Source organism: Eulemur rufifrons, chromosome 9 (genome assembly GCF_041146395.1).
Source record: "Eulemur rufifrons isolate Redbay chromosome 9, OSU_ERuf_1, whole genome shotgun sequence".
Classification (NCBI taxonomy): domain Eukaryota; kingdom Metazoa; phylum Chordata; class Mammalia; order Primates; family Lemuridae; genus Eulemur; species Eulemur rufifrons.
Window position 1 is genome coordinate 55,262,961 of NC_090991.1, and position 25,191 is coordinate 55,288,151.

The 25,191-nt window shown below is 65.4% G+C and overlaps 1 protein-coding gene across 1 annotated transcript in view; it reads left to right on the plus strand.

Annotated features, from left to right (window-relative positions):
- Positions 1–25,191, plus strand: part of BAHCC1 (BAH domain and coiled-coil containing 1) — a 54,600-nt gene that overhangs the window by 17,621 nt on the left and 11,788 nt on the right. The window contains exons 2-10 of the mRNA XM_069481795.1: positions 5,742–5,921; positions 14,371–14,493; positions 16,864–18,603; positions 18,812–18,920; positions 19,233–19,417; positions 19,497–19,655; positions 19,825–20,042; positions 20,170–20,497; positions 21,490–22,302. Coding sequence (XP_069337896.1) covers positions 5,742–5,921; positions 14,371–14,493; positions 16,864–18,603; positions 18,812–18,920; positions 19,233–19,417; positions 19,497–19,655; positions 19,825–20,042; positions 20,170–20,497; positions 21,490–22,302 — 3,855 coding nt within the window. The remainder of the gene's footprint in view (positions 1–5,741; positions 5,922–14,370; positions 14,494–16,863; positions 18,604–18,811; positions 18,921–19,232; positions 19,418–19,496; positions 19,656–19,824; positions 20,043–20,169; positions 20,498–21,489; positions 22,303–25,191) is intronic.

Sequence of the window (25,191 nt, forward strand, 5' to 3'; positions counted from 1 at the left end):
CTCAGCGGCTCACTTAACTCAAAACAAATGCTCGTTCCGCCGCAGCTCTGTGCTCCCGCTCCTCCTCCCAGCTCTCACAGGCCCTTCCGTCCTCCCGCTCCCTCTGCCCTTGGCCTGGTGTCACAGTGCGGAGCGGCCTGGCAGAAGAGCTGCGGTGGGTGGGCACAGCGGGCACCTGGCCGTCCAGTCCCCCAGGCCAGGCCTCTGGTGCGCTGGGTCCTTGGGGGACAGAGGCCACCAGCATGGCTGCTGGTCAGAACGTGGGGAAGGGATGGTTCTCAGGCGCCCCAGACCGGAAGCTTCCCTGGTAGCCCTGGGCTCCTGCGCTCCTGGTCTCAGCTTCCTCAGCACCCCTTGGGGCTGCCTGGCTGGGGGGCCTGGCCAGCAGTTGGTGGGAGGAAGGCTGACCTCCCCGCACGGCCTCCTCACAGCTGTCCTGGGGCCGGGGCTGGGCTCAGTGGTCACAGGGACACTCAGGTGTTGGGGATCCCGGCCCAGTCTGTCCAGCTGGTCCCCAGCCCTCCAGTTGCAGGGCAGCCCTGGAGCGGCAGGGTGCAGAATGGGTGGGCCTTGGGGCATTGGGTCAGACTGACCTCCTGGTGGGGGGTCTGCTCCTGGGGGTGGCAGTGGCCCTCCTGGCATGCTGTCTTCCAGAATGGTCTTTTCAGCCAGGCGGGCGCCTGAGCCAGGCCCCCACGGTGTCCTGGGCAGAGCTGAGGTGGCCCTGTAGCTGGGGCTGGAGCCTGCCCTGTGTCCAGAGTGGCAAACCCTGGCCTGGGCCAGCCGGGCAGCAGGGCAGCTGGCTGGGGCCAGTTTGCAGTGCACAGCGGCCTATGTCAGAGGCCCTGCTGACACCTCTCACAGCTTCCCAGTCCCTTTCCCAGGAAAACCCCAATGTGTGCCCTGTCCCCATGCAAGAGCTGACAGGAGCGGTCCTCGACTGGCTCCGTGGCAGGGTCAGGCCTCCCCCATGCCTGCCGGTGGGGACGAGGACAGCCTTGGCAGGGACAGGCTGCTCAAACCCCACTCAGGCATTTGGGGCCATAGGTCCGGGACTAGTGATTTAGGGTCAGTCATGCCCCAGTCCCTTGTCAGTCTCGTGGCCAGCCCGCAGCCTAGGAGCTTGGTGGCACTAAGTGAAGCCCGACGCAGGGGAGGTGCTGGTGCAGTCAGTGCCAGGATGGGGGCGCAGGTCAGAGTCCCCCCATGCTGTCCTCCTGGGCTGGTAACCACCACACTCGGTGGACAGGGACTTGGCCAAGAGGAGAGGGCCTTCAGCCCAGTTCCCGGCTGGCCTTGGCCACGCGGTCGGGCCCTGGCGGGGGCCCAGACTGCACTCGGCTCCCAGGCAGCGGATGCACTGGCTCTGTCTCAGGCCTGCTGGCTGGCGGGTGGGGGCTGGAGAGGTGGCAGCCAGGTCTGCCCCTGGCTCTGCTGGCCGGGCACAGCACCATTGTCAGACTCGTCGGAGGCAGAGGTGACGGTGGAGCGCAGAGCTCTGTCCTGGCTGCTTAGGAGCCGAGTGGAGTGGGGGAGGGCCTATGGTGCCAGCAGTCCCCTCCCCATGCCCACCCGGCAGTGCCCACCCAGCAGGGCCTGCAGGTCTGCTTCCAGCTTTCTAGCCAAGCCCGGAACAGTGGGGGAGAAATTCGCCCCCACAGAGTGGGAACGGTGGCCCAGTCACATGCAGGGCCCATGCCAGGGGTGCCCAGTGCCATCCCCAAGGTGCTGGCCTACTGGCCCCCGAGTGAGAGAGTGAGACCCCTGGTAGCTGCTGCTGCCATGGCCGGGATTTCTAGGAGGCAGAGGCCACCTCTATCTCCGTGCGGGGACATCAGGGTCTCTCATGCTGGGCTCAGTACCAGGGACGCCTGTTCGTGAAATTGGGGTGCAGCGTGCGACTCCATGCCACACTGGAGAAGGGTGTGTGCACCGGCACGCAGGAGATCCCTGAGACACTCGTGGTGACGATGTTGGTGGCGGGAATGGGTCTAGTATAACTTTGACTTCCTTTATTGTGTTTTACCACTTGAACTTAAGGCAGTGAAAACATCAAGATGTAATATTTGTATGCAAAGGACACAGCGACCCAACCCCCCTGTTTTCTGAATAAAAGGGGCAAAGGCATGGGGAACCCCCCCCCCCAGCAGGCACAGCTGGGACACTGGAGGCCTCTAGCTGTCCCCAGGCGGTCGGAGGGTGGGGAAAGGCTGGCTGCAGGCCCCACCCTGTTCCCTCTGTTTCCCAGACTTTGGGCTCAGAGAAACAGCTGTAAGGACGTACCCCAAGAGGGACCCAAAATTGAGAGACAGGCCGGTTTCCAAGGGCCGGAGGGCCCTGTGTGGCATCAAGCTGCATCCCCTGCCCGCCCGTGGTGTGGGAGAACCCGAGGTGTGGGTTCTCAGGCCAGGATCCCGCAGGAATTCTTCCTCCAGACCGACTTTTGGACGCAGTTGCTTCCTACCTCCCTGGGAGGAAGGGGCGGAGGAACTTCCCTGCGGGGGTGGCAGGGCCTGGGGGACTTGGGGCGGGCCGGGCCGGGCGGGGCAGCAGAAAGCTTCCAAGTCCAAGGGGGTGGCCACACTCACCCCACAGGCATGCCCTGGGGTCCCTAGAGTCGGCAGGGAGGCCAACCAAGCTTCCCTTCCCAGCCCAGAGTCCCCTCCCTGGGCTGCCGAGCCTGTGGTCTGGCCCAGGCCCATGGCTGGCCCAGCCCTGTGGTCTGGGAAGCCCCTGGCTCCTGGGCACCTGCACCCCCTGCCCTGGGCCACCCGACTTTCCCTGCAGCCAGAGGGTGCAGCGCTGTCTCCCTTCCATGCACCGGGCGTGGAAGGGAGCAGCCTTCTCCAGGCCCTGGGCTGGGAATTGGTGCAGCACAGTGGGACGGTGCCAGGGCCTCGCTGGGGCAGCCCCCTCCTGGGGCCTTGCCGCCTCTCTGCTGAGTCACCTCTTGTCTGGGAAGCTCCCAGGGCCAAGCCAGGCGGCATGAGGCATCACAAATTCACAAATTCCCCCTGCTGCCTGGGCTCCTGACTCACCTTGGGCTGGGGCCCTGCAAACCTCCCCACCCCCACATGCAGCCTCATCCCCACTCAGCCTGGAGCAGTGGTCCCCCAGGTCCCTGGGGTGGTCCCAGCCAGGCTCACAGCCCATGGGACGAAGGTGGCAGGGTGCCCGGATGCCCTAGGGGTGGGGGGTAGGCAGTGCAGCCTAGACCACCCACTGAGTGGCGGGGCTGCCATGTGCAGAGCACTCTGGGTACGCTGTGTCCCTTGTGTGCAAGAGCCAATAGCCATGGCAACCCTGGGAGGCTTGCTTGGCCTGGCCTTGGCCACTGGACTTGGGCAGAGAGGGGCACAGCCCCCTGCCAGCCACAAGGGAGGATGCGGGCAGGTGGGTGGGCCAGGTGGGGTGTGGATCAGGGCTCCGGTGGCTCGTGCGTCCAGGCCACCAGGCCCCAGAGCCTCCAGCTGCCGTCTCCTGAGTGCAGCTCAGGAGATCCTGAGGAAACTTGAGGGGGTCTTAAAAGCAGATCTGTGCTTGGGGGCCTGTCCTCCTTCCTTCCGTCTGCCTCAGTTTCTCTCTTCGCTCACCTGGGGGGCACTCCAATCTGACAGGTCAGCTAGTTGGACCAGGGGAGAAGGATGAAGACCCCCCCCCCCCGGAAGAAGACCGCCTCTTCCTAGTGCTGTCATGGGTTGGGGACAGAGCCTGCTGGGCCTTCTCAGCAAGCTGTGGGTCAGCCCTCCGGCAAGGGTCCCCTGTCAGAGAGGCCTTGGAGCTGCCCACCAAGGTGGCCTGGGCGAGTCAGTGTGCTGCCTCCGAGAAGGCCCACCCACAGGGCAGTGCGTTCCCCACAGCCCTCAGTGTTGATTCGCACCTGGCTGGTGGTTTTGGTGATGGCAGGTGGTGGTGGTTGGTGGTTGGCGACAGTGGTTGGTGGAGATGGTGGTGGTGGGTGGTAGCTGGTGGTGGTGATGGTAGTTGGTTGATGGTGATGGTGGGTGGTTGGTTGACGGTGGTGGTGGGTAGCTATTGGTGGTGGGTCGTGGTGATAGTTGGTGATGATGAGTGGTGGTTGGTGGTGGTGGTGATGGTGGTGGTTGATGGTAGTGGTGGTTGGTGGTGGTGATGGTGGCTGTTGATGAGTGGTGGTTGGTGGTGGTGATGGTGGCTGTTGATGGTGAGTGGTGGTTGGTGGTGGTGATGGTGGCTGTTGATGAGTGGTGGTTGGTGGTGGTGATGGTGGCTGTTGATGAGTGGTGGTTGGTGGTGGTGATGGTGGCTGTTCATGAGTGGTGGTTGGTGGTGGTGATGGTGGCTGTTGAGTGGTGGTTGGTGGTGGTGATGGTGGCTGTTGATGAGTGGTGGTTGGTGGTGGTGATGGTGGCTGTTGATGGTGAGTGGTGGTTGGTGGTGGTGATGGTGGCTATTGATGGTGAGTGGTGGTTGGTGGTGGTGATGGTGGCTATTGATGATGAGTGGTGGTTGGTGATGGTGAGTGGTGGTTGGTGGTGGTGATGGTGGCTGTTGATGGTGAGTGGTGGTTGGTGGTGGTGATGGTGGCTGTTGATGGTGAGTGGTGGTTGGTGATGGTGAGTGGTGGTTGGTGGTGGTGATGGTGGCTGTTCATGAGTGGTGGTTGGTGGTGGTGATGGTGGCTGTTGAGTGGTGGTTGGTGGTGGTGATGGTGGCTGTTGATGAGTGGTGGTTGGTGGTGGTGATGGTGGCTGTTGATGGTGAGTGGTGGTTGGTGGTGGTGATGGTGGCTATTGATGGTGAGTGGTGGTTGGTGGTGGTGATGGTGGCTATTGATGATGAGTGGTGGTTGGTGATGGTGAGTGGTGGTTGGTGGTGGTGATGGTGGCTGTTGATGGTGAGTGGTGGTTGGTGGTGGTGATGGTGGCTGTTGATGGTGAGTGGTGGTTGGTGATGGTGAGTGGTGGTTGGTGGTGGTGATGGTGGCTATTGATGATGAGTGGTGGTTGGTGATGGTGAGTGGTGGTTGGTGGTGGTGATGGTGGCTGTTGATGGTGAGTGGTGGTTGGTGGTGGTGATGGTGGCTGTTGATGGTGAGTAGTGGTTGGTGATGGTGAGTGGTGGTTGGTGATGGTGAGTGGTGGTTGGTGGTGGTGATGGTGGCTATTGATGATGAGTGGTGGTTGGTGATGGTGAGTGGTGGTTGGTGGTGGTGATGGTGGCTGTTGTGGTGAGTGGTGGTTGGTGGTGGTGATGGTGGCTATTGATGATGAGTGGTGGTTGGTGATGGTGAGTGGTGGTTGGTGGTGGTGATGGTGGCTGTTGTGGTGAGTGGTGGTTGGTGGTGGTGATGGTGGCTATTGATGATGAGTGGTGGTTGGTGATGGTGAGTGGTGGTTGGTGGTGGTGATGGTGGCTGTTGTGGTGAGTGGTGGTTGGTGATGGTAGTTGGTGGTTGGTAGTGGTGGTGATGGTGGTTGGTGGTGGTGATGTGCTGGCAGACGCGTCATTCTTGGGTTTTGCAGTAACAGGAGAGTGTCAGTTCCAGGGTGTCTAAGGCATAAGAGACCCAGGACCCTGAGTGTGACTGGGGCCTGTGTGGGCAGCTTTCCCTGCTGTTGGTTTCTTGGATGTTTGAAGACAAAGGCCCCTGGGGAGACTGGGGGCCTGAGCGTTTCCGAGGAGAAGGGCTCCTTGGTGGGCGTGCCGCCCTGCCCTGCCCCGAGCTGCCCCCAGACTCACACTTCCCCCTGTGTCCACAGCCAGCAGCCGCCTGATGGGAAACTCTCCAGCTTCTTCTTTCATGGGCAGCTTCCTCACCAGCAGCCTGGGCTCCGCGGCCTCCACGCACCCTAGCGGCCCCACCTCCTCCCCCTCTGAGCAGGCCTATCGTGGCTCCCACCCGGCCACCTCCCAGATCTGGTTCTCCCACTCCCACGAAGGTAAGTGAAGGGCCTGGGCCCCAGGGTGGCACCCTGGTGGCCAGTGAGTGACTGTGGAGCTGGGGGCAGTGGCAGGGCAGGGGCTTCCCACTGCGGCAGCGTGAGCTGGGCTGGCAGACTCTGCCAAGCCCGCCCTGCTGAGGGGCCACCTCCCTGCCGAGGAAGCCCCCGGGGGAGGTGGTAATTGGTTGGAAACAGGGCACCGGTTCGGCAGTGGTCCTGGCCAGATGGGCAGAGAGCGAGAGGAGGGCCAGGAAGGGCTCTGGGGAGCTGAGAAAACGTGGAGCACAGTTGGGCCAGCCGGCCAGACTGCGCCCTCCACCGTGGGCTATGCCCCGCCGCCCCCGACTTGAGGAGGCGTGGGCTCCAGATGCGCCGGCTGGCGGGGAGAGCTGTCAGCATGCTCAGGTTGGCCGGGCGCGGTGGCTCACGCCTGTAATCCTAGCACTCTGGGAGGCCGAGGTGGGCGGATCGTTTGAGCTCAGGAGTTCGAGACCAGCCTGAGCAAGAGCGAGACCCCATCTGTACTAAAAATAGAAAGAAATTATATGGACAGCTAAAAATATATATAGAAAAAATTAGCCGGGCATGGTGGTGCATGCCTGTAGTCCCAGCTACTCGGGAGGCTGAGACAGGAGGATTGCTTGAGCCCAGGAGTTTGAGGTTGCTGTGAGCTAGGCTGACGCCACGGCACTCACTCTAGCCTGGGCAACAGAGTGAGACTCTGTCTCAAAAAAAAAAAAAAAAAAAAAAAAAAAAAAAATAACATGCTCAGGCTGCCACCCCAGGGCCTGGCCCAGGACAAAAAGTTCCTCCCAGGCCACCAGCCTCCCAGTGGGACGCAGCCCTGGGTACACAGTAGGTGCCCTGTGAACACCTGTTGCTCTGCCTGGCTGGCAGGAGGGTCTCAGGGGCCCTTCTCAGACCCCCAGGCACTGCCCAGCTCCCCGCTTCCTGGTCGGTCCCCTGGCGCTGTGAATTGGGTGACCTGGGCCCCGACTCGATGGCCCCGCAGCTGCTGTATTCACTCGGCCGCCCGGCCCCCGCAGTGTGGGAAGGGTTAAGCCCCTCCACCCCCCACGGCTGGCACGCGGAGAGGTAATTGCAGTTGGCAGCGGGCACACAGGGCTCTCTGCTCCTGGCACCCGGCACAGCCGTAACTCAATGACTCTGCCGAGCGGCGGGCGTTGTGTTTACAGAGCGCGGCGGACCCACACACCGCGCCACCGCCCCGTTCCAGGCAGGGAGATTAGCACCCGGCACTGCTGGCAGCAGAGAAACCTCTCTTTGTGCAACGAGAAAGGGGCTGTTTTCCAAACAGAACAGGTGACGAGTGAGGGACAGTTGTTAAAATAATCTGGGCTTTAGGCACAGGGTGCACACGCTGGGCAGGCGGGAAGGAGCAGTTCTTTTCCCGGACGGAGGGGAGGCCGCGTCCTCAGGACGTAGTGGGCAGAGCAGGGTTCTCAGCCTAGATCCGCCTGTGCCTCCCCCCGCCCCTGCACACCTCACAACCTCCCGGGAGGGGACCGGGCTGGCCGTGGGGGCCCCCACCTTCCTGCTTCCACCCCCGCTGTCCCTCAGCCTTTGTGTCTACTTCGCGGACGCCCCGGCCAGCAGTAGCATCTGGGTCCCAGGACGTCTGCGGGAGGGAGGAGGGTGGCCAAGCACCAGGGCAGGCTGGGGCAGGCAAAGGAGGCCCCAACAGCCGCGGGGACCCCTCAGCAGACACAGCGGCTGCTTCCCCGACGCTGGCCCACCACAGGTGCATGGATGTGCCGGGCTGGCTGACTTGGTTTCCCCTCCTTGTGACGGTGGCCCCTGGTCAGGGCCCAGGAGAGGCACCAGCCCGTCCCCCGAGCCCTCAGCACATACACCGCTTCCCTCCATCCCAGCCTCGGGGACCCCGCCAGCAAGGGGGCGGTTTGTGGGTAACACCACCTGCCCATGAGCCCCATCTTGCCCCCCCAGGGGCTGCTCAGAGGGTGGGTGGCAGCCTGCAGGCAGACAGCGCCTACAACGGCCTCCAGACACCCATTTCCCCTTGTGCCAACGGCTGCCAGGGTGGAGACACTCGCAGCCCACCGGACACCCGCCAGCCCTCGGCCCCTCGTGTGGGGCCCGACACGTTGACAGGTTCCATCTTCCTCCCTCAGGCCCAGGGAGTCCCCCTGGCTGGCTGGGCGGCCACACCCAGACGTGTGTGTTGGGGTGCGGGTGGCCCCAGGGCCTTGGCTTCTGGGCTCCGGCTGCTCCAAGCCCTCTCTGCCTGAGCAGGAGGAGGGGACGGTGCCACAGTGGCCCTGGTTGTGCCACACTGAGGAGGTGCTTCTCTGAGACCAGCCTTGAGGGCAGCAGCCGCCTGTCCACCTGCTGAGCAGCCCCTGTCGCTGGGGAGACAGTGGTCCTGTGTGATGTGCCCAGGCAGGTGGGGGCACCTGTGCCGGGCAGTGGGCCTGGAGGGCTGGCACAGGTGGATGCGGGACGAGGGGAAGTGGGTGTGCATCCCAGAGTGCGGGGCCTCCGGGCTGAAGAAGGGACAGGAGAGCACATGTGTGTCCACCTGCCTGGCCCCGCCGAGGGTAGCAGCGTCTCGTAGGCCACACGCACATCTCGAGGCCATGCCTCAGTGGGCCCCTCTGTCTCCCTGCCTTAGTGAAGCTGCCCGGCCCCGGGATCCCCTTCCTGCGGGGTTCCCCTGCCCTCTGCAGCCGCATGGTGCTGCCGCGGGCTGAGCGGCGAGGCCAGTGGCAGGCGGGCGGGGCGCAAGGCTGGCCGGCTGCCCGGGCAGCGTGCCTGGCTGCTGGTTTGACGGGGCGCCAGCTGGCTGCCTGCACGCCGGGGCCTGTTTCTCTGCCGTGTGCGCTCGGGGGAGGGGCGCGATGGGCTGCCTGGGTGCCACTGTCCCCCTCAACCACCCATCCTTTCACAGCACCCAGGGTGGGCAGGGAGGCCGGTGCCAGGCAGAGCCAACTCTCCACCCCTCCCCGCCCAGCCTCTGCATCAAGGTCAGGGAGCCAGCGTGGGGCAGGCGAGCAGGAACCCAGCGGGGGTCGGCCCGGGACCCCACTTCAAGCAGGGCCTCCCAGACCCTCCTCTCCCACCACCCGTGGGGGAGCCGCTGTAGGGGCTGTGCCTCCTGCTTGCCGAAACAGCTGGGGGTACAGGGGAGGCCCCCTGGAGCTGGGGGAGCTGGGCTGGAACATCTGGCCCAGCTGCCGCCTCCCGTCTGCTCTGGCTCACCCAAAACAAGGGGTTCCGCCAGAGGTAGACCCCTCCGGGGCTCCGGGCGGGGGCGGGAGGCGGAAGTGGCCCGGGGTGGGGGTGAGGGAGGTGAGCCACCTTCCGGCCAGCGGCCCTGGGTGGGTCGGAGCAGGGTGGGGTATCGCACAGCTGGCCCTATTGTCAGCAAGCCGGGTCCCCTCCCTCCCACCCACCCCCAGCTGCTGGGCTGGGACCACCCACAGGGCCTGTGAAAGGGGATTCTGTTCCTGGGGGGCTCAGCTGGGCAGGATGGGGCAGGAGCCACAGAGCTCCCCCGGCCAGGGCTACTCACGGTCTCTTGTGCCACCTGGAGGGGCCGCGGGGCAGTAGGCACACGTGCAGGCGCTGGCCAGCCACCGGCCGCCTCTGCCGGAGCCACCCACCCCGTGGCCACTTGTGCATCCGACCTGGCCTGGCTCCAGCGGGGGCAGCCCCCGAGTGCTCCCTGCTGCTCAGGCCCACGAGCTCCGCACCGCAGCCACCCTGCTGCCCCTGTCCCCTTCCTGGGGACTCGCCCAGGCTTCTGGCCTCAAGCTGGGACGCATCTGTGTGGGGGACAGAGGTGCTGCCTGTGCCCACCGCCCTATGGCCTGGGGCTCTCAGGGCTGCTGTAGCTCCGTCCTTGCAGAGCCATCCGTCTGTGCGCCTGCCCTGCGTTCGGCCTGCTTGCTCCCACGCCAGGGGCTCTCCTTTCTCCCAGGCCTGTTTCCTCCGTGGCTAAAATGGCCTCTTAACCTGCCCCCCTCCGGGCCATGGACCACCTCAGTGGTGCCCTCTCGATGGCCCTCAGCCCCTCCCTGTGGCCTGCCCCAGCCGGCCACCCCTGCCAGGGCCCAGCCTCCGTCCCCCTGGAATTTGCCCTCCTACTCCGCACGTCCTGCCATGGCCTGAGCCCCAGCGGGTGGAGAGAGCCCTGTATGCGCCTCTCGTCCGCGGCCTGGCTCAACGCCATCTGCTGTTGCAGAGGATGCGGGTCCCGTCCTGATGACCATGGGGACCAGCGCCCAGCCCTGTGCCTGGCAGAGGCCCTCGGGGAGTGAGGCCACACCGGGAGGGCTGAGGGGGACACAGTCCTGGGGCAGCCAGGTGGGGCGTCCTGGTGGCAGAACCTGAGCCCCAGTGAGCTAGGCATGTGGGCCAGGGGTCCCGAGGGCCCTCTGTCTAGCCTGGCTTGGATGAGGGGCCTGGTTCCCGCAGCTGCAGGTGGCCCCGGGGCAGGGGTCCCACAGCCAGCCCTGGCTCTGGGTCAGGCAGGACAGTGACACTTTGTCCTGAGACTGGCCCTGAGGGGCACTGGCCTTGTGTCCTCCCGGCAGCACCTTGCTGCTAAGCAGCTACGCCCGTCGCTGAGGTGAGGAAACGGGCTCAGGACGGGCTGTGCCAGGACTTGAGCCAGTGTCCCCTCTGCCTTCTGAGTCCCTGTGTTTGGGGTGAGGGCCCCCTACCCCCGCAAGCTCCTGCTACCCCAGCGCCAGGGACTCGGCCAGGCTCTGGGCGTGGGGCTGCACGTGGACCCTGCCCACAGCCAGGCAGCCACGGGGCGGACCCGTGGCAGACCAGGCCGTGGGCTGTCTCTTACAGAGCACACAGGCAAGGAGGGGCCCCCACAGGCTAGAGCTGCACCAGCCTCGAGGCTCTGAGCCTCAGTTTCCCTATCTGGGGAAATTCCGAGGCTCCTGGCAACCCCAGCAGTGGGGGCGGGATGGGACGTCCTCGGTGAGACCTCCAGCGCCCCTGGGTTCAGCGGCCAGAGCCCTGCCGCCCACGGTCTGCTCAGCCCCAGCTGGCGTGGTCAGTTGGGTGATCACGGCAGCTTTGACCTCAGAGGGTCTGGGGAGGGGCTTCTGGGGCCACCACGCTGTAGCAGGAGTGGGGCCGAGGTGCTGTGGCCCCGGGGGTCTGCAGCCCCCGCTGCTCCTGTCCTGCCGCTGTCTGTGCCCTAGCCAGGCTGGGGCCTCCATTCCCACCCCATCCCTCCCCGGAACCCCCTCCCCGGCAGCCCCTCCAAGGACACGGTGTCCCCTGGCCTGGCCACAGCAGCTCTGGCTTCTGGTCTCAGAACAGCTGCTCTGATTCATAAAAATCATTTTTTTATTTTCTTTAATTCTGAGAGTGCAGTCTTTTTGGGAAGAAGAAAGGAGCTTTCTACTGCTGGGCTGGAAGGACCCTTCTCCCCTCCTCTGTCTCTGCCCTGCAGGGCCCCCACGCCCTGAGGTTCCCCTGCCCCTTCCTGGTGGCACCCTGGCCCCTCCCTCTCTCCTTCCTGCCACCCCCCCCCCCGCTGCCCCCTCCTTCCTGCCCCCCTCCAGCCCTGGTTCCCCACCAGGGCCTCAGGGGGGTGGAGCCTGCCAGGCCTTCGGGCCTGGGCCCCTGCTAGGCTTCTGTCCTCACTTCCCTGCCCAGCTGGCCACCAGCCCCGGCTCAGCCAGGGACACGCCTGGCCTTTGCCCTCATGCTCCCCACAAAGGGCACCGGGCAGGAAGGAGCCCACCCCTCGGCCAGCTGAATGCCAGCTCCCCCTGGGCATGAGTGGGCAGCAGCCTGGACCTCCCCAGGGGGCACGGGGCTCCGCCTGGGAAACGCCGTCTGGGAAGGAGGAATTTACAGACTTCTGTTTACCAAAAACCTAGGCCTCGTAAAACATTTCACAGCAGCCAATTAAAGGGGGACAGCTGCAGAGGTTTAATCAGCCCCCACCCCCTGCCCTGCCGCTCCCACCCCCTCACTCCCACCCTGTCCCTTCTCAGCTTCTGCCAGGTCCTCCAGAAGCTGCGTGGAGTCTGGTAAACATCTGCTCCAGATGTGTCCCCACACCCAGGCCAGTCGGCAGGCCTGGCCTGTGTCCTCCACAGGGGCAGGCCATGGCGGGCACCTTCCCCAGGAGCCTCCGCCTGGAGTAGGTCTCCACGTCGCAGGACTTCTCAGAGCCTTTACAATGCTCGTGCCCTTCTTGCGACTCCACATGGGGATGGACGTGGGGCACACTCTTAGAGCCGTGTGACCTGCAGCTTGTTTTGCACGGAGCATCTCCTGGGGATGGAGTTCCTTGGATTCACCCAGGATCTGCTGAGCCAGAGAACATTGAACGATGTCATCGTCATCAGGGCTGAAGGTGGCCTCCACTACAGCGGGGCCCACAGGCTTAGGGTGTGGGATGCTTCACTGGGACTAGGGGCGCCACCAACCTTGGCACCTTGTTCCTGGGGGAATCCAGAGTGTCCCCGCCTGACACGCCTGTGAGCTCTGCTCCTCCTCCTCCTTTCTGAGCCGGGTTCCAGGGACTGTCCTTGTCCCACAGTGTGGCCCACTCCAGACCTCATGTTCTGCAGAGGGCCACCTCCTGGCCCGGCCTTGGTGCTCCCAGTGGAGCACCCCCAGTACCCACAGGGAGCACCCCTGGTTCCAAGGTCAAGTGTCCAGGCCCAGGGCCCCAAGGTGTGGGGCGGACACAGGCCCGGGGATCTGGACCTGCCCTTTGGTGTTTGACTCCCGGAACTGTTTCTCAGAGTACATTCCGTGGAACACTCGGCCCACGAGTTATTGAAAAGTGTCACGAAAGCCACACGGGGATTGGTGATAAAAGGAGTTTGGGAAAAAGTGAAGCAAGATTAAATGAAGCTCTCTGCTGCGGGACTTGTCAGTGACTTCATTGTGACATGCAGGGGGTCTGGTGCACGGCTCCCCATGTGTGTAGTTCAAGGCACGCTTTCATCAAGCGATAGCGTGACCAGTACCGAATCCACACACCTGGGACCCACCTGCCCTTCCCCTCCCGGAACCGCAGCCTGCAGATCCCTCCTGGCTCCTGCCTCTGTGGCTGTTCCTTAGGGGAACCCCGAGGATTCCTGCTCCCCTGACACCACCAGGGCAGCCTGACACGAGGCAGTCAGTGTCAGGAAGCTCTTGGGACAATCGTGGAGTCCCCAAGAGAAGCTAGGGCCTATTCTCCTCTGGGCCCAGAGCAGTAGCTCAAAGCATGAGTTGGAGGAAGACTCACAGGCGGGGACCTCCTGGCAGGCTGTCCCTACGCTGATGTTCCAGGTGTCCTGCCTCAAATGCCTGCCCCTCGGGGCTTCCGCCAGCCTCAGGCCTGCAGGGGCTGCATGACCTCATGTGCCCGCAGTAGCCCCTCGCCCCCCAGCCCCAACCCTGCCCTGTGTTCCACACAGGGCCGAGTCAGAGCCTGGGCACGAGGAGGGCTGGGCAGACCTGGGCCCCATGTCTGGCAGCTGCTGTGGGGGCAGCAGCGAGCAGGGTGGGCTGGCTGGCGACCAGCAGGCAAGATGAGGGGGTGAGGGGTGCTGAGCCTGAAGACTGCCTGAGGCCTGGGTCCTCGTTTCCTGCCGGGCCTGGCGGGGGGGGGGGGGGGGGGGGGTGAAAGAGCAGCCGGAGAAGCCCCGTTCCAGGCACTGGTGACTCTGGGCATCCGCAGACAGGCCCCCAGGCCGACACTCGTCCTGCCTGTCCTGTAGGTCGGGCCCCCTTCTCTTCTTGCGGGGCTCAGCTCCAGGGTGTGGCTGGGCAGGGGCAGGCAGCCTCAGGGGCACAGACGCCCCCAGGCAAGAGAGGGGCCTGCCTGGCACTACTTGGAGTCACCGGATAGGGTTTCGGGGACCCCGCCTCCCTTGCAGATCCAGAGCAGAAGAGGCCGTGCCACGGTCGAGGGCTCAGCCTCCTCCCCAGGTGGACACACCTGTGACCTCCCACAGGGTGAACACTTGCTACATCTCAGCTGCACTGGCCTAGGGGTGTGGGCCAGGGACTGTCCTCCCACGGGGACCTGGGGGGTGGTGCAGGTGGCGGCAGGCCGAGTCTGCCCTGGCCCTCCCCTGGCAGGGAGCTGGGCGGGGCGTCCTCCCCAGACGCCTCCCCAGAGCTCCTAGAGCCCCGGCAGCTCCCTGCCTGGCAGCCGAGGCACTGAGTGCTGCTGGGAGGGAAATCAGACCCACCCCCCACCCCCGCCCCCGCGCCTGCCCCTCCCCCGCCCGTCAGCAATTCAATTTGTGCTGCTCCGGAGGGACGGTGTTAGTCGAGTCAGAGTTAATATGATGTATTGATGGGTTGATTTCCCACTGGCGGGCTCCACGGGGCTCCGTTCCTGGGCCCCCCGCCGGCTGCCCCCGGGCTCAGGGCGCATGCAGCCGGGACGGGACTCGCCTCCACAGCGGTCTCCTTGCTTCTCCAGCTCCGGGGTACCCCAGGTTTTCGGGGAGTCTGGCATCCACCTTCCTACCCGTGAGCCACTTGGATCACCATGGAAACAGCAACGTTCTCTACGGGCAGCACCGTTTCTATGGAACCCAAAAAGGCAAGTGCGGCGTGGGGTGCAGGGCGTCCTGGGGGGTGCGGGGCTGGGAGCCTGGGGCACCAGGCGTCCTCGGGCAGGGCTGCGTGTGGGGAGAAGGGGGCGCCTGCCCCTCAGGCACCACAGGATTCGAACCCTGGGGCCAGGACCACCCCAGGCAGCTGGTTAGGTGTGCGGGTCTCTGCCCAGCTGCTGGTGCTCAGGCGCAAGCAGCCGAGGGGCGGGCACCAGCTTCCTCAGTGCCCGGCCTGGGCGGAGGGGTCCCAGGTGGCTCAGGAGGAATGCCATCAGGTGGGGGCTGGAGGAAGCCACTGAGGCCTGGGCTCGCTGGGCCAGGGCTGGACCTGGCCACACGAGGCCCGACCCCCAGCCCCTGCCGGGTCCTGAAGTCAGCGGTGCTGACTGGCCGTGGGGAGGGGCAGCGGCTCTGTTTGAGGGGCTACTCACCTTGTTGGCAGTGGGCATCCCCAGAGAAGGGGCGCAGAGGTGGAATCCTTGCTGATGAGAAGACAGCCAGTGAGGCCTCAGGGAGGGTGGGCCTAGCACAGGCTGGTCCCACGAGCAGGACCCGTCTGGGAACCTGTAAGAGCTTCAGCCTGGCTGGACGTGCGACAGGCCCGGAACCTGTCTCCAAGTTGAGTTTTTTCTTGAGTGAGGTGACATCTGATTTGCATTTTAGGGAGCTAAAATGCCAGGAAGCTGGGCCAGGAAGACCACAGGGTTAGTGACCATGTTTCAGGGACTCACAGTGGGGACGTAGGGTCCCACAAGGCTGGAATCAGTGAGAGCAAGGATGAGACTGGGGCAGGGAGGGACAGAGCGCCCAGGTGACCCCGTTCCTGGCCCAGGCTGTGGGGGCCGGCCTGGGGAGCAGCAGTTCAGAGGGGAGGGGTGCGTTCAGGGGGGTGGGGGTCTCCCAGGGAGGTCCAGGAGGTGGCTGGTCACACACAGTGGGGTCAGTGCCAAAGGGTGGGTCCGCAGAGCTGCCTCTTTGGTTTGGCTGGACTGGCCATCGTGCTTGGTGCAGCCAAGGCCCTGTGGGGGCACCCAGCCCCCCGGGAGAGTCAGGTCTTACCCTGGGCGCCCAAGAGTCCTGGCTTCTGGGTTGGAGGCCAGGGCTCTGCCACCCGGAGGAGGGCCCCGACGGCCACGGCCGGATCCCCAAACGCCCGCATGAGCCCCGGCGCGTGCAGCTATTTTGACAGCGTTTGTCAGGCGGGCAGGTGCTGGTCCCAGCCTGGAAACCCGACCCCTGAACCAGAGCCCGGGACTCCCTCCGGGCAGTGGGCCTGCTGGTGTCACCGAGCACAGGCCGCCTCTCGGCTTTCACAATATTGTGGTAGAGCCGCGTCCAAGAACATTATTTGGTTTTGGAAATTGAGCTAATTAGGTTTCTCCCAGGCTACCCCTTCCTACTCCCCTTCCCCCTTGTTTCTAATTAGCAGGAAATTGACAAGGAATTTACATGACTGAGGACAATTTTACAAGTTCCAAATGTTCCTTTTGTTCGCCCTCTTGTCAGCTCTTGGCGTCCACCCTGCCGCCCACCCATCCAGCTGGGCCGGGGAGAGGCAGCCCCCCAGGGCCCCCCAGAGGTAGTGACCTGGTCCCGGCTGGGGTGGGGACCTGTGGTGAGAGCAGGAGCAGACCCCTGAGGGGAGGAAGGTGCTCCCCAGCCACGGTGGGGCGAGTCCAGCTGCTGCTCTCCAGCCAGGGCCGGTCTCCTCCTTCCTGCTCTGACCCATCACCCAGGCCGATCAGCCGAAACACCCAGTTAAGATCCTGAGGGGCTTGGGGCTAGGAGACCCCAGGGTGCCCTGGGTGCAGGGGAGCCAGGGGCACACCGGGCACCCTGGGCGTCCCTTCCTCCTTGGGGTCACCAGGAGCCTGAGGAGACACCTGTCCTTAGTGTCTGAGGTTCTGCCACCTGTCTGTAAAGACCCTGTGGGTTTATGCTGTGTGAATGCTCACCTGCCCCCGCGCCCGCCCCCTGCCCCTCACTGGGCCAGCCGGCCGGCGCCAGGTGTGTGCACCTCCCACCTCTGGGCGGAACTGAACGTAAGTCAGAACCTCGGTGGGGACAGTGAGTGCTTCCCGGGGACAGAGTTTCAGTTTGGGAAGAGGGAAAAGTTCTGAGGTGGATGGCAGTGATGATCGCATGACAGCGGATGCACTCAGTGCCTCGAACTGCACCTAACGCAGTAAAGTTCCGTTATGTGTGTTTTACTACAATTTTAGGGGAAAAAGCCAAAACAAAGACCTTCCCTAGACAGTGACCTTGGTTCAGGGCCAGCTGGGGCTAGAGAAGCATCTGGCACGTCTGGGGGTGTCTGGGCCCTCGGGCCTGCTGGTGACCCAGCTCTTTGCACACAGATAACTTCTACCTGCGCAACCTGCCCCCCCAGCCCGCCCTCCTGCCCGCCAACCACAACTTCCATGGCGTGGCCCGCGCTGCACCCGCCCACCCCATCGGCTCCTGCAGTCGTGACCGGGGCGAGGCCGGCCCCCTGCAGAAGGGCCCCAAGGAGTTCGACCGTTTCCTTATGGGCAAGGAGCTGGGCAGAGAGAAGGCCGGCAAGGCGGCTGAGGGCAAGGAGCGCCCGGCGGCCGAGGAGGATGGTAGCAAGGAGCGGCACAAGCTGGTGCTGGCCGACGGGCACTGCAAGGAGGGGGTCCCTGTACCCCGAGGCACCTGCGAGGGCCGCCCCAAGCACCCCACCTCCTGCCTCCTCAATGCCAAGGCCCTCGACGGTGACACAGGCAAGGCCACGCTGGCCAGCTGTGCGGGGGGCACGCTGGGGCGGCCCGGAGCAGGGGTGGTGGCCCCCGGGCGCTGCGCAAAGGAGGCGGTGTGCCCCATGGAGCCCGGGCCAGCCTTCAGCGAGTGCTTGGAGCGGCGGCAGATGCTGCACCACGCCACGTCCTACTCGGTGCCATCGGGCCTGCCCGCCGGGCCTCCCCCTCCCCTTGGCACGGCCACCGGCTCCTTCCCCTGCCTGCAGCTGCATGGGGGGCCCGATGGGCTCTGCCCACTACAGGACAAAGTCCCCCGGGACCTGAAGGCCAGCAGGCCCACCTTTGTGCCTTCCATGGGTCACCTAGCTGACAAGAGCCGCCCCTTCCAGGCGGCCGAGGCCTGTGCTGTGGTGGGTGAGGGCAAGGACCGGCACCTGGAGGGGGCCCTGGCTTCTGACCACGCTGCGCCCTACGGGGTCTCCTATGCCCACCTGAAGGCTGAGGGCACGGCTGAGCGGCGGCCTGGGGGCTTCGAGGCAGCCCTCAACCCCCGGCTAAAGGGCCTGGAGTATCTCAACAGCGCAGGCCCTGAGGCCGCCTTCCCGGGGCTCCCCAAAGGCTGTCTGGACAAAAGTGGCTATTTCGAGTTGCCTACCCCTTCACAGGACTGTGCCCGGCCCGGTCACCAGGACCCGCTGGGTGGGAAGGCCACCCAGGCCTGCTGCACTTTAGATAAGACCACCGTCAAGGAAGCCCCCACTGGTGCTTCTGGGACCCAGAAGGTGGCCCGGATCCGGCATCAGCAGCACTTGGTGGCCCCCGAACCGGAGCCAGGGGGCACGGGGGCTGAGGCCAAGCGCAAGTCCCTGGAGCTGGCTTGTCTGGGCTACGGCGGGTCCCACCTGCCCCCGTGGGGCGTGCAGGCAGGCCAGGGCACCGCCATGGCCATCAGCGAGGAGCACAAGGCTGGCACCTACCTGGACCCCTTCGGCAGCGGCCTGCAGCAGGCGGCACTCCTGTCCCAGGAGCTGCCCGCCCCTCCGGGCGAGGTCTCGGCCATGAAGAACCTGCTTAAGTACAGCAACCAGGCCCTGGTCGTGGGCCAGAAGGCACCGTTCGTGGGCCTGGACGGCCTCAAGGCCAGCTGCGTTCAGCAGGAAGCAAAGTTCCCGTCCTCCAAAGGCCCCGGCCAGGCAGAGAGGCCCGACTGTGCCCGCAGCCGGGAGCACGATGCCCCGCATGGTGACGGGGAGGCGCGGCAGCCGCCTGTGGGCATCGCGGTGGCCTTGGCCCGGCAAAAGGATACGGTGAGCCGATCGGAGACGGCCTATGGTGCCAACACCGGGCGGCAGGGCCGGGCCGCCCCCACGTTCAAAGGTATGGCCCCCCCAGGGAGGGAGGAAGGCCCTGCCTGCCCCGTGAGTCTGCTCAGCGCCCCCACCTCACTTGGCAGACTCTCCGAGGCCCCCAGGGCCAGGGGACCCTCCCTCGGTGCTTCAGTCCCCTGGCTCAAAGTGAGGTCACTGCCTGCTTCAGCCAGTGGCTGCCAACCCTCTGTCCCCCTCCTGCCGTCTCTCCCGTGCAGCTGGCGGGGGGCCCCGCTCCGCACACGCGCTGGACCTGGAGGCCGAGGAGGAGAGGACGAGGCTGTGTGACGACCGCTTGGGGCTGGCTGGCCGCGAGCTGCTGCTGCAGTAAGAGACTGGCTGTGGCTGTGGGGGTGGGGTCCGCCCACCTCTGGGCTGGCGGCTCGGCACCCACGCGGGAGAAAGCGAGAAAGTGAGATGTGGTCACACCGGGATGGTCGGGTCTGTGGCCTGGCCCAGGCAGGTTACACAGCTGCTCCTGCACCCCTCTGGGGTCTCACAGTGCTGGGGGGGCTCTGCTCATGCCCACCCCCAACAGGGCCACCGCAGGGCTTGGAGTCTGGGGTCACCCCTCCCAGGCTGGTGGCCGCAGGCTCCCCTGGGGCCACGGTGGCAGAGCTGAGCCCCATGATCTTGCAGGGACAACAAAGACCTCGTGGACTTTGCCCGGATCCACCCGTCAAGCAGCTGCCCCGGAGACCTGGCCCCTCACCTCATGATGCAGGGTGGCCAGCTGGGGGGGGACTCGGCCCCCCACCCTGCCCATCCCCCCTGGCTGCCTCGCACGCGCAGCCCCTCCTTGTGGATGGGGGGACACTCCTACGGTCAGTGCTGGGGAAAGGCGGGGGCCGGCCTGGGGCTGATTGGGGTCTTGTCCTGATGACCTCCATGCCCTCCCTACAGGCCTGGGGCACCCCGCCCTGCACCAGAACCTGCCCCCCGGCTTTCCTGCCTCTGTGGCTGGCCCCGTGCCCTCCGTCTTCCCCCTCCCCCAGGACACCCCCACACAGCTGGTCATCCTGCCCTCGGAGCCCGCGCCCCACAGTGCCCCCCACACACTCGGTAAGGCCCTGGCCCAGGCCGCCTGCCGTGGGGCTCTTGGAGGAGGGGCAGCCTTTGGGGGGCAGTCAGCTCTCAACAGGGAGCCACGAGCCAAGGGCGGACCAGCAGGGGCGCTGGGGAAGCAGTCCCAGACCGTGCACCCCTGATCTCTCTCTCGCCCTGCCCGCAGCGGATGTCATGGACCAGGCCTCGCTGTGGCCCTCCATGTATGGGGGCCGGGGCCCTGCCTCCCACATGCAGCACGCAGGCCAGCTCCCCGTCTACTCGCGCTCCCAGCTCCTGCGGCAGCAAGAGCTCTACGCCCTGCAGCAGCAGCAGCAGCAGCAGCAGCAACAACAGCAGCAGCAGCAGCAGCAGCAGCAGCTGCATCGGGCCGCCCAGTTCCAGGTACCCAGGACCAGGGCAGTTCCCTCCCTCCCTGCGTGAACCTGGCCTGGTCTGGACACCCCTGCACGCCTGAGGCGTGGGAGTCGGGGCGCCACGCCCGGCTGAGCCTCTCCTCCGACCCCGACAGCGGAAGCCGGAGGACCACCACCTGGAGCTGGAGGAGCCCACCCAGGAGAAGGCCCTGAAGTCCACCCACAAGCCAGTTGCCTTAACCCCCTCAGCCCAAGGCGCCCCGTCGCCTGCCACAGGCCCCATCAAGCTGCCACCTTGCTGCCACCCGCCCACACTGAAGCCCCCCGCCAGCTGCCCCACACCCCCGCCGCGGCCTGGCGCCCCGTGCACTTTACCCGTCTGCCCCGCCAGCAGCCCTGGGCCTGGCTCCAAGGTGCCCAGCGCCAAGGACGAGAGTGGGGATGGCCGGCGGCCCGGGGCCGGCGTTGCCTCATTGGAACCAGGTGAGAGCATGTGGCTGGCCTGGCCTGGCATGGACTCCACTCAGCCCTCCTGTACCCACCTGGTGGGCGCAGCTGACTCAGGGCTGCCGCTTGGCACCGCGGGGTGTGCCCCTCGCTCACCGAGGCCCCCATCAGGGCCAGGGCACTGTGGCTTCCCCTCTGTTCTCCCCCCACAGCCCCTGTCCTTGTGGACGATCCATGGGAGAAACGAACTGTCCCAGCTGCCTCCTTCCCAGCCCTTAGCAGATGGGGTGGGACAGAGGTCAGAGGTCAGGCCCACCACTGGGGTCTCTGGAGTGCAAAGCACCTGTGCACACTGGGGCGGCCCACGGCACGCCTGGCACGGAACCCAGCTCGGCTGCAAGGCTGGCACAGCTGGGCAGGGGCAGCGAGCTCGTCCCGGCCACAGCCCTGGCTCCGCCACCCGCCTATTCGGTTCTCTGAATTAGGCTGAGAGTTTACACTGGAAACCCGTGTGGTGAACATAAAACCCGTCCTAGTTTCACAATAAGGAGACTGAGCCAACAGAGAGCTTTTTTTTTTTTTTTAAGGTTTTTTTTTTTTTTTTTCCGTTAGCTTTTTTTTTATTGTAGTTAATGGGGCGTAATGCCTTCGACACGCTGCCGGCGCGTTCTGGTTCAGGGAAAGCCCTGATTCAAGCATCATGTTTTAAAAATCCCTCTTTTCTGGTGAGCCGCACCACACTGTGCCAGCCATGGCCCCGAAGACCCCCAGGGCTACGGCAGGAGGGGCTCGAGGCTGCCCTGCCTGGGAAGGAGGGCCAGCTCAGCCGGCCTCCGGCTGCCCCTTAATTAACGTGACACTTTCCCACGCGTCCTGTGGGTCTAGCCCCAGATCCTCCCTCCCAGGCTTGGGTCTCAGTGGTTGGGGCTCGAGGCCCCTGGCCCTGTCCTGGAATGGCCACACCACCTCCCCAGCTCCCCGGCTCTCTCCTGACCCCTGACCTCCAGCTCCCGCCCCCTCTTTTGCAGACCTGCCTCCTGGATACGCGCACCCCACGGCCAGCGCGAGCTTCTCCGCCCCCCTGCCCTCAGACATGCACTCATCTGACCTCGAGGACCCCGAAACTATGCAAACCGCCGCCCCAGGGACCCAGCCTGAGCCTACAAGGACGTTCCTGCCCGGGGAGCTGCCCCCCTGCGGCCCCGTGAGCCTGGAGGAGCAGCCCGGGCTGCTCTTGGGGGCCAGGGAGGCCGCCCAGAACCTTGCCACCACCCCCACCCCCGCCGAGCGGGGAGCCCAGGGGACGGCAGCAGACCCCAGCCCACTTGAGGGGCTGCAAGAACTGCAGTGCGGGGCCCTCCTCGAGGGAGGGGTCCCTGAGGCCACCGTCCAGGCTCGTTCTACTCAGGGAGGGGCGCAAGAGGAGGGGAGCAGGAGGGAGGGGGGCGAGGAGGGCGAACAAGGGCCCTTGGGGGCCTCCCCCCCGGCCCTGGAGCAGCAGGCAGGGAGCTCAGGCCCCCTGGGTGAGGAGGGGGCACGGCTGGCCCCAGAGGAGGCCGAGCTGGAGCCCAAGCTGGAGGACTCAGAGGAGGAGCCCTGGGTAGCTCCCGACAACAGCCCACCACCCAGGGTGCTACCAGGTCTGGATGCCTTGGTGGCCGCCACCATCGACCTGGGGGACCTGCCGAGTGGTGGCCTGCTAGACCCTCAGCCCCTGGCGGCCTCCAGGCCCCCCAGCACAGCCGCTCCACCCAGTAGCTCAGGGATTCACGGGATTGCTCTGCTCAGCGAGTTGGCGGACCTGGACACCCAGCGGCAGAGGAGCGAGCAGGCCATGCCAGGTAAGCCTTGGCGGGCACCACCGCCCTTCCTCAAACCCCAGGAGCTGGACTCGGGGGCCCTGGCTCTGGATCAGCCAGGTAGACAGCAGCCTTGGGCCTGGCTCATTTGTCCCCTCAGTGTGGTGGGTCCCAGGGAGTGTCTGTCTCCACCCACCGGCCATCGTCCTTGGAGGTCAGACAGGTGCTAAGGCCAGATCCACCCCCAGCGGGACCCGGCTGACGTCCCAGCAGGGACCCTGGGCGCAGGAGGGCGGCTCCCATTGCTCTCAGCCAGCAGCTCAGCAGCCCCCACTCCATGCACGGGCAGCGACGTCATGGCCCACAGGAGTCAGGTTGTGGAACTGGGGTCTCGCGGCAGGTGGGGGGTCGTCTCTACTTCTACCAGGCTTCCGCCACCTCGGGGCCTAGGTGGTGGGCCCCGGGCCTGCAGGTCCAGCAGGGACGCAGCAGCCCTCACCCCAGACCTGGGGAGGGGCACGAGGCTGTGACCAGACAACCCTGGTCAGGACCCCTGTGCGTCCCCCCAGCGCTGAGGGGCTGGGCACTCCTGGGCTCCCCTACACACCCAGGGCCCCACAGACCAGGTCTTTGCTTAGCCCCACGGGGACCCCACTGGGTGCCCCCTGCTGTCCCAGCTGCTTCCCTAGAAGCCCCCTCCTTCCCGTGGCCATCTGCCCCTCAGGCCCCTAAGGAAGCCCCTCCCTGGGGGCCACCCTGGAGGCTGTTGAGTGGATATTTATAGAAAATCTGAAAAGTCCCCAGGGCTCGGCCACTTGTCCTGACGCATAAAGCGCGTCACCTCGGCTGTGAAACTACCGCGCCGTTTGTGCTGCGAGATGAAGGGAATGTTGGTGTGAGGCCCCGGGTCGCTCCTGCTGGCCTCTGGCGGTACCTGGGCAGGGGTGGGTGCTGCCTGCCCTTGGGGTGCCTGTGGGGGTCCCCGAGCACCCCTTGTTCCTGGGAGGGGCTGTGCAGAGGAGAGGAAGCCAGAGCCCCTGCCGGTGTGGGCGCTCAGCAGCACCCCCGGGGTCTGGGCTGCGGGGCCCCGCCATGGCAGGGGCACTCGGGGGATGCCAGGCGTGCGTGTGCGGCAGGGCGGCCGTGCTGCGTGGCAGAGAGCCTGCTGGACTGGAGCCCATTCCTTGAACACTCACGCATAGACCACGTGGCCCTGGTGGGGCGTCACATGGCATAACCTGGCGTGGGTGTTGTAAGTGTCCAGCTTGGCCAGTGCCGTGGCCACCAGGGTGTGTGTGTGACAAGAGGCAGTCACAGCAAGCTGCCGTCAGCCGCATCTCCGCCCTCCCCTTCTCTCCTGAACCCCTGGGCCCCCACCCTCCGCTTGTCCCGGTTAATGGGCTGGTCCTGTGGTCGGAGCTGTTCGCCGCAAGTGCGGTGATCGCTTGGCTGAAGTTAGGAGGTCAAAGGTCAGCCTCGTCCTGTGCCAAGTGGCAGGATTTGAAGGGGGCAGAGTGGGGGCAGAGCGTCCTGAGGATCCCAGGCCAGCATAGAGCCCGGGGATGGGGCATGGAGCCCAGAGGGGCCGGTGAGTGGCCCAGGCCCACCCCCAGGCCTGGCAGAACCATCTGTGGGAGGCCACGTGGGGGCCACACACCCCTGGTCTCCAATCACAAGGCAAGAACGGGACCTCTGACGATAGCCATGGCCCCAAAAGACCAGGAGACCTGGGACATTTCAGGGAATGGGGCTCCCAGATGGGCATCCCTGGCCGCTAGTGGGGAGAGCAGCTCAGCTCACTGCAGGAAGAGAGCCCCTCAGCCCTTCTCCCTGCCATTCCCCGGGGACCTGGACCCCGCGTCCTGTCTCTAGGACTGAAGGTTTCGGAGTTGGAGGTCTGTGGCCTTGGCCCGGAAGGTGCTCCCAGAGCTGCAGGCACCCCGCTGTCCCTGTGGGGACCCCCTGGCTTCTGTGTCGTGGCCTTGGGGGTGAACCAAACCCTGGTCCTCTGGGCTCTGCCTGCCCTGAGTGGGCATCACCACCTGCCTGTCACTGTACAGATGGCCCCACGGCCTGGGGTTGCCGAGTGCTTCCTCCTGCCTAGGCCCAGCCTGGCTCACGCTGACCCCCACCCCCACCCCAGAGCCCAGTTCCTTTCGGTGGAGGATGGTATTTCTAAGTTCCATCCAAGATCGGTGCCCTTCCCAGGTGCCCCTGGGGACACGACCACCTCCATCCTGACCCCGCAGGGCCCTTCTGGTCTGACCCCTTCCTGTTCTTGCTAGTCACTGTGAGGACAGCCCCTCTGCCACCCTCCAGCCTGAGGCCCGGAGGACACAGCCTCCCCCTGCCACCTTCCCGACCCGGGGTCAGCCACGTCCTCCCCGCCTGCCCAGGGCGGAGCATGCTGGAGTGTCACCTGCCTGGGAAAGGACCTGGAGGAACCCACCACGGCCATGGGGGCCTGGGGGGGCACAGGGGAGTGGGGGGTGTTCCGAGGGAAGGCGGAAGAACGTGGGTGTCTTCTGAGAAGGGGCTAAGGCTGCATCTTGGGCCAGGACCAGCGTCCACCCACCGGAAACCCGTCAGCTGCCCTCCCCACAAGGACTTGAGGGACACCCCCACACATTGGCCGGTGGCCTCCCTGCAGCCGTGGCTGCTGGACAGATGGATGGGGGCGGCACACTCTTAGCTGCGGTGCCAGACGCCAGTCCCCGGACTGTCCGTAGTTGGCGAGGCTCAGACGCACGTGTCTGCAGCATCTGCCCATGTGACGCTGAACTTGGTTCATGGTTGAAGCCTCCATGTCCCCAGTCCCGGGCGTCAGCTTGTGGCTGTACTAAAGCCTCTCGTGGCACCGCTTGTGTCTCTGAGGGCCCTGGAGCAAATGTCAGTCCCAGGGCCGCTGTGTGAAGTGTGGACGCTCAGGCC